Consider the following 8,423-nt stretch of genomic DNA (forward strand, 5'->3'; position numbering starts at 1 on the left):
GGAACACCGTCCTTCGCCATATTTGGTATGGGCAAGTGGTGTTTGAAGCTGGTTAGCTGTTTGTATTATCCAATTGCCTGTGTCCTTCTTTATATTATTGTGTTCTTCTACTAATTGTTACTGAGAGGAATTATTTTAAGTGCAAAGAAGAGCTGGCATAAAATGGCATCATCTCGGTACTTTTCTATGCCAACTTTTTTTTACACTTGATAGCTGCAGCAGTGCATCTAGTTAAAATAATGGTACTGCAACCAGTAAGCCCAATGTCAGGCCAGTTTTGATAAAATATAAGGGTGTCTCTGCACGTAGAGTCATTTTCCATTAACTGCTGCCTGTGAGACCCTAGGCGAGGGCTACACGGCGACACCTGTCGTGGCCGGGATCGCCGGTAGCCCTTGCCTTAAGCAGTCAACATTTGGAAGCAAACTTTATAGATGCTTTTATGTCTGGCATATTATTATGGGGCTTCCATGGTTTGCAGATTGTTATGGGGGGGGGGGAAGTGGCATAGTTGAAAAAAATAAAATGGAACGGTACAGGCATATACGTTATGATTGTCCCCCTTCGGGGTATAGGGGTTGTAGTTTTTGGACAAACATAATTGGGATAGAACAATGATGTAATATGTATGGGGCAACCCTACAGTCCCATGAAAGTTGGGAGAAAAAGGATCGGGAATATTAAAGTTCAACATGTCCGATACCTTGTTATAAACCGCTTTCAGCAGGGTCTTGCAGCAACTTTTTCCCCTCTCTCTATTGCAATGAAAACGGATGCTTGTGCATGTATATGGGAATGTCATGGTGTACTTCTGTCCACTAAACAGGTGTGTCTGGCCACCTTCGGAGCATACTTGGTAGCGGGAGTTGTCCAAGCAGATAATGGCTATACCCAGAGAGTGCTGCATTTTTAAATACACCCCCCCCCCCCCAAAAAAAAAAGCCAGAATCCAATTTAAGGGTGGTTGCAGATTTGTGTGCATATAAGGCTAGGGCTACACCACGACACATAGGGCACGTCTACATGAGTCGCGCGACATCGATGTCACGTGACAAATTTTATAATGATAGTCTATGGTGTCGCACTGCAACGCGACAGTCGCAGAAAAATCCATATTGGATGGATTTTTTGCTACTGTCGTGTCGCAGTCGCAGCATGTCGCAGTGCGACACCATAGACTATCATTATAAAAATTGTTGCGCGACACATGTCTTTGTGTAGTCCTAGTCTAAGGCCTCTTGCACACGACCGTAGATTACAATGATGCTGTGGACGTCGGGCCGCCCGCGGGGCTATTGTCCTGCACTCATATGATCTTAGCCCCGCGGGCGGCCCGACGTCCACAGCATCATTGTAATCTAGGATGCTGTATGCTCCCGTGCGCACGATCAATGCCACTCCTGGACATATGGCCCGCTCACGGAGGGCATACGGTCGTGTGCAAGAGGCCTAAATCTGCACTATGTATCATTTTTTTTGTGCTGTTTTTATGTGTTTTTTGGTGCTGATTTTCTGAAGGTTTCACGCTTCCGATTAAAAAGGTGAAATTCGCACAGGAAAAACTCAATAAGTTGATTTCAAAATCCGCACGGCAGATCAATTTCCGCACCTAGGAAAAAAGCAAAGTCTACATGAGATTTGTCTATTCTCATACACTTTGCTGGTGCTGTATTAAGCCTCATGTGAGAAAAAACCTGGACTGGAGCCTACACAGACATAAGGTATAAGGGAAAGATCTGCTCCTGTTCTGTGTTTAGAGCCGCACCTGGTTTTGGCTCAAAATCACTGACCGAACACTGATGTGTGAACAAGGCATTAGGCCACATGCACACGGACGTTGTTTTCGTCTGCATCCGAGCCGCAGTTTTGGCAGCTCGGATGCGGACCCATTCACTTCAGTGGGGCTGCAAAAGATGCGGACAGCACTCCTCGTGCTGTCCGCATCCGTTGCTCCGTTCCGTGGTTCGCAAAAAAATATATAACCCGTCCTATTCTTGTCCGCGGACAAGAATAGGCAGTTATATTAAAGGCTGTCCGTGCTGTTCCGCAAATTGCGGAACGCACACGGACGCCATCCGTGTTTTGCGGACCGCAAAACACACAACGGTCGTGTGCATGTAGCCTTACTCTGTGGTTTTTCTGCACAAAAATCCGCATCGTGTGCAGGCTCCCTGAAGTCCTGTTCACACAGCAGCTATTGACGGCGGAATTTGGCATGGATTCTGCGCCAAAAGGCTGGCAGCAGCGTTTGACCTGAAAAATAAAATCCTTTTAAAGATGCCTATGAAAAACATGAAACATGGTGTGTGAATCTGGCCTAAAGGATAGCTATTGCATGAGGTGCACTGTCCCTATGATAACACCGTGTGCCAGAGCTGTCACGCAGGAAGAGTTGTCATGGATCGGAGAAACAGGAGGCCATTAACTTCATCCTTTGATTATTTAAAACACATAAGTGGATTTACTCTACATCTTCCGACACTTCTTGTGACATTTTCTCAGGTTGACATGGTGCCGTATTGCACAGCCGTAGTTCTATGAACTATGTGTTAGTAGGATCCAGGATCACAGGAGCTTATCCTGGCAGTGGGGGCGCTATTGAGCTGCTTGGTCACCCCGTCCTCCCCATGGGTGTTGTGTTGCGCCATTTGGTGCTGCACCTAGTAACATAAGGACCCCCTCGAATGAGGCTGTGGTGTCGTTAACATTTAGGCTTATACATTTTGATCGAAAATATTCTAAAAACTCCATATTTAGCAATAGATGAATGTATAACATGTGGAAGTGCGTCCCGTAATTTATTTCTTTATTATGTCTCACATTTTTGGTGATCTGCATGTAAGTATATAGCAAAAAGGTTCCCTTATCTGGAACTGTAAACTTTCCTCATCCACCTGTCAAGCATGTCACTCCTAGCAGCAGTATATTATCTACATATCATGGCGGTACATTTATTTTACCGTTAACATGAAGCGTTGAATCAATACCGAAGAGTTAAAGGGACGTTCTGGGTTAATGAGTAATAAATCCCCATATCAGAATGTGAGAGAAGGAAGGAACGCCAATTATCCGTGGAGATCATTCTGCCCTGTTTATTCAGTGCCCTGTTAAAAGATGTTGCTTAATCTTGGTCTCTAACAACATTATATCCAGGGAAGTGCGTTTAGTAGATTGCATGGGGCGGATTATCTCTCTCTGCACAGAAGAATACGGACCGGGGACTGAATTATCCGTCACTTGTAAGTCCTGGATTTAGTGTTATGTCCATGTTTAGGGTGAGGGGTGATGGTGCATCAAGGGGATGTGTCATTGATAAGGATCCTGGAGCTGGGACCCCTGATTTCAATGGACTAAGGACCATGCATTGAAATCAGTAGTAATTATGGAAACCTATGGGAGGGTCTTCTTGGGGTCAGTCCATCCCTGGTGGCATTATAACAAGTTTATGGTTCCTGAGTCCTCCTCACAGCCATGAGTTGGGTACATAATGATCTGATGCTCTATAGGTACGGTACTTATGTATCTGGCCAACAGCTGCAGTTGCCCTCCTAATTTCAACTGTATCACCGTCCAGTTAAATGCTGTGGTGAAGGTATTTTGTAATGCACTGTGGTATTTGGTTCTGTTGGGGCAGTATTTTGTGCTGCAACATCGTATTTGCTTCTGCTTCGGGGGTATTTTGTGCTGCTCTGTGGTATGTGGTTCTGCCGGGGCAGTATTTTGTGCTGCACTGTGGTATCTGGTTCTGCTGGGGCAGTATTTTGTGCTGCACTGTGGTATCTAGTTCTGCTGGGGCGGTATTTTGTACTGCACTGTGGTATCTGGTTCTGCTAGGGCGGTATTTTGTACTGCCCTGTGGTATCTGGTTCTGCTGGGGCGGTATTTTGTGCTGCACTGTGGTAACTGGTTCTGCTGGGGCAGTATTTTGTGCTGCACTGTGGTATCTGGTTCTGCTGGGGTGGTATTTTGTGCTGCACTGTGGTATCTGGTTCTGCTGGGGCGGTATTTTGTGCTGCACTGTGGTATCTGGTTCTGCTGAGGCGGTATTTTGTGCTGCACTGTGGTATCTGGTTCTGCCGGGGCAGTATTTTGTGCTGCACTGTGGTATCTGGTTCTGCTGAGGCGGTATTTGTGGCTGCACTGTGGTATCTGGTTCTGCTGGGGCGGTATTTTGTGCTGCACTGTGGTATCTGGTTCTGCTGAGGCGGTATTTTGTACTGCACTGTGGTATCTGGTTCTGCCGGGGCAGTATTTTGTGCTGCACTGTGGTATCTGGTTCTGCTGAGGCGGTATTTTGTGCTGCACTGTGGTATCTGGTTCTGCCGGGGCAGTATTTTGTGCTGCACTGTGGTATCTGGTTCTGCTGGGGCGGTATTTTGTGCTGCACTGTGGTATCTGGTTCTGCTGGGGCGGTATTTTTTGCTGCACTGTGGTATCTGGTTCTGCTGGGGCAGTATTTTGTGCTGCACTGTGGTATCTGGTTCTGCTGGGGCAGTATTTTTTGCTGCACTGTAGTATCTGGTTCTGCTGAGGCAGTATTTTGTGCTGCACTGTGGTATCTGGTTCTGCTGGGGCAGTATTTTGTGCTGCACTGTGGTATCTGGTTCTGCTGGGGTGATATTTGTGCTGCACTGTGGTATCTGGTTCTGCTGGGCAGTATTTTGTGCTGCACTGTGGTATCTGGTTCTGCTGGGGCAGTATTTTGTGCTGCACTGTGGTATCTGGTTCTGCTGGGGCGGTATTTTGTGCTGCACTGTGGTATCTGGTTCTGCCGGGGCAGTATTTTGTGCTGCACTGTGGTATCTGGTTCTGCTGAGGCGGTATTTTGTGCTGCACTGTGGTATCTGGTTCTGCTGGGGCAGGTATTTTGTGCTGCACTGTGGTATCTGGTTCTGCTGGGGCAGTATTTTGTGCTGCACTGTGGTATCTGGTTCTGCTGGGGCAGTATTTTTTGCTGCACTGTAGTATCTGGTTCTGCTGAGGCAGTATTTTGTGCTGCACTGTGGTATCTGGTTCTGCTGGGGCAGTATTTCGGCTGCACTGTGGTATCTGGTTCTGTTGGGTGATATTTTGTGCTGCACTGTGGTATCTGGTCTGCTGGGGCAGTATTTTGTGCTGCACTGTGGTATCTGGTTCTGCTGGGGCATATTTTGCTGCACTGTGGTATCTGGTTCTGCTGGGCGGTATTTTGTGCTGCACTGTGGTATCTGGTTCTGCTGGGGCAGTATTTTTTGCTGCACTGTAGTATCTGGTTCTGCTGAGGCAGTATTTTGTGCTGCACTGTGGTATCTGGTTCTGCTGGGGCAGTATTTCGTGCTGCACTGTGGTATCTGGTTCTGCTGGGGTGATATTTTGTGCTGCACTGTGGTATCTGGTTCTGCTGGGGCAGTATTTTTTGCTGCACTGTGGTATCTGGTTCTGCTGGGGCAGTATTTTGTGCTGCACTGTGGTATCTGGTTCTGCTGGGGCGGTATTTTGTGCTGCACTGTGGTATCTGGTTCTGCTGGGGCAGTATTTTATGCTGCACTGTGGCATCTGGCTCTGCTGGGGCGGTATTTTATGCTGCACTGTGGTATCTGGTTCTGCTGGGGTGATATTTTGTGCTGCACTGTGGTATCTGGTTCTGCTGGGCAGTATTTTGTGCTGCACTGTGGTATCTGGTTCTGCTGGGGCAGTATTTTGTGCTGCACTGTGGTATCTGGTTCTGCTGGGGCAGTATTTTGTGCTGCACTGTGGTATCTGGTTCTGCTGGGGCAGTATTTTGTGCTGCACTGTGGTATCTGGTTCTGCTGGGGCAGTATTTTATGCTGCACTGTGGCATCTGGCTCTGCTGGGGCGGTATTTTATGCTGCACTGTGGTATTTGGTTCTGCTGGGGTGATATTTTATGCTGCACTGTGGTATTTGGTTCTGCTGGGGCAGTTTTTTTCCCCAGGGCCACTTTAAGTTCCCAGTCCACCCATTTATACCACACACAGGACATATCAATAGGTTATTTGTGGCTAGACCATAATGGCAAGTAAATGCTCCAAAGTCACCTTCACACGAGTTTGTCTTCTGCTGGGCCCTTGGGGCTCATTTGTATAGGCACCCATAACAGTTTTAAAGCCTGTGCCAAGCAAAGAATCATCTAGTACAATGGTGGGCTAGTCTGACCCTGGGTTTGAGACCAGTGATGGCCAGTTCGCCGTGTTCGCCCACATACACATGCGAGCTGCTATCTTAACTCACAAGTCCGGCGATGCACAGGTAAGTCCTTACCTGTGCCTGTGCGCGAGCTGGTCTGAAATATAATGCGGTCACCGGGAGCAGGCAGTTCCGAGAACAGCCGCCGGGGGCCTTCATCGGGCTGTTCTCGGAACTGCCTGCACCGGAGACCGCATTTCTCTTCAGACCGGCTCGCGCACAGGTAAGGACTTACCTGTGCATCGCCGGACTTGTGAGTTAAGATGGCAGCTCGCATGTGTTTGCGGGCGAACACGGCAAACTGGACATCACTGTTTGAGACACCAGGAACCCACTGATAGGATATTTAGACATGCTACTAAAAATTCACCTACTTATTCACATCTACATTCTTATATATTCTGTCAAAATAATTGATGACAATGTTTTACAATAAGGACTACGTGGGTTTGGAACAGTGACAACCATTTTACTGAGGCCAAAATATGTTTAGAGCGGTTGTCACTTTCCATTGCCCACTCCCAATAGCAGGATGTGCATGAGATGGGGAACCTCATTATGATACTGAAGTTGGCATTTGATTTGCAGGATAATCTGTCTTCTTCAGAACGATGGACAGCTCTCTGGAATTTTCTCGACAAAAGGAAGATCTAGTCCGCACCGTAAGGAGCCTTCAGGTAGCTTCGCAGAACACTCTTCAAAAAACCATCCCCCTTCTTTCTTCCCATCCTGGGCTTGGCCTCTTGAAGCCTTCACATGTACAACAACTCTCCAAAAAGACCACTCAAGTCTGCCGAGACCTTGAAGATGTGGGCAACCTGATCTTATTCCGCCAGGATGAACTCACTCAAAAAATATCGGTGCCTGGGAAAGGTGGTGTGTCGTCCCTTCACTGGTGTTCAGATGGAACCCTCTACGTAGGTGGAGATAGCGGTCCTTATATCCATTTGCTGAATAGTCATGGGAAGCCCACCCAGACCTTCCATTGCTATGATGACGTTCCCTTTTTTCCAGACTCCGCTGCCGTGACCCGTTTCGGTGCTCTAGCAGTCACCGACATAGCTGAGGGCATACTCCGAATTTACAGTCCAAATTCACATCCACCTTGGATTAAGGTGGGCGGCCATTTCAAATCTCCAAAGGGTATTGCCATGGACTCCTCTGGACGAATCTTAGTTGCAGAATACACCTCCGGGGAAGTGCAAGCTTTCCATATGGACCGAGCCCATCGCATCCACGGAGTCAAAAAAGTCTCAGGACTCCAAGGACCCCAGTATATTTGCTCTACACCAGATGGTGGCTTTGCGGTTAGCGAAGAGTGTAGAGACGTCAAGTTATTTACATCAAACTTAAAATTAGCTGGTTCCCTTTCCGAAACTTACCGGCATGAGTTTGGAAACCCGTCAGGAATATGCTCCGATCCTGAAGGCAATGTTTTAGTAGCCGATGTCCAGAAAAGAAACATCACCCTCTTTCCACCCAGTGGGTCCCCTATTTGCATTGTCTCCCAGGGTCTTTCTGAACCAGTGGGAATAGCATGTTCCCCTTTTGGGCTCTTGTATGTGGGCGACACTGGTGATAATTGTGTAAAGGTTTTCAAATATCGCGCAAAACCGTACTACACCCCCACTAGCCCTCGTAGATCGGGAGAAGCTCCCTCTTAGATGCCAACGTACCATATATACATTGGAGATTGACTATTCCCCCTAGCGTATTTCCTCACCAGGGATCCCATGGGGCCAGGTAGTGTTGGTATATGAAAATCACCTAATAAAAAAAAACAACAACTAATGAGCCTAAAATATGTGTCTTGCCCAACCATGTAAGGCCATAAAAGCTATGATTTTTGTTACAGATCTATATAACATATTTTCATCTACAGTATACGCTCCGTATGTTATATTACCGGTATTTGATTTTTGCTATATGTTTTGCACTTTTATACTTTGGGTGGTTTTATGCCTCAGTCATAATATAATAATATGTATATGTGTATTATTTTTATGGTTTTATATATTGTTCCCAAGCACTGAATGCTAAAATAAATCAACGCAGCATTAACTATATGTTTATCTCCAGTCTTAGGCCCCTTTTACATGTCCGTGATGATATCCATGACAAGACGGTCAGTGGTTCATCCATGATGTTAGCTGAAAGTGTATAGGACATATGAAATGCAGAACGCACAAGTTTTTTTTTTCTACTGGCATTTTTAATAGCATTTTTTGGGCTATCTGT

At 46.8% G+C, this 8,423-nt stretch overlaps 1 protein-coding gene across 1 annotated transcript; it reads left to right on the forward strand.

Annotated features, from left to right (window-relative positions):
• Positions 1 to 3,110: 3,110 nt before the first annotated feature.
• Positions 3,111 to 8,221, forward strand: NHLRC4 (NHL repeat containing 4). Its single transcript, XM_044304344.1, has 2 exons — positions 3,111 to 3,239; positions 6,774 to 8,221. Exon 2 carries the CDS (start codon positions 6,797 to 6,799, stop codon positions 7,847 to 7,849), a length of 1,053 nt encoding a protein of 350 aa, XP_044160279.1. The 5' UTR covers positions 3,111 to 3,239; positions 6,774 to 6,796; the 3' UTR covers positions 7,850 to 8,221.
• The last annotated feature ends 202 nt before the right edge of the window (positions 8,222 to 8,423 follow it).

The sequence above is a fragment of the Bufo gargarizans genome, chromosome 8 (genome assembly GCF_014858855.1).
Source record: "Bufo gargarizans isolate SCDJY-AF-19 chromosome 8, ASM1485885v1, whole genome shotgun sequence".
Lineage (NCBI taxonomy): Eukaryota > Metazoa > Chordata > Amphibia > Anura > Bufonidae > Bufo > Bufo gargarizans.

What these genes read in the sequence shown, in the direction of transcription:
- NHLRC4 (XM_044304344.1), top strand. Translation starts at nt 6,797, where the DNA reads ATGGACAGCTCTCTGGAATTTTCTCGACAAAAGGAAGATCTAGTCCGC.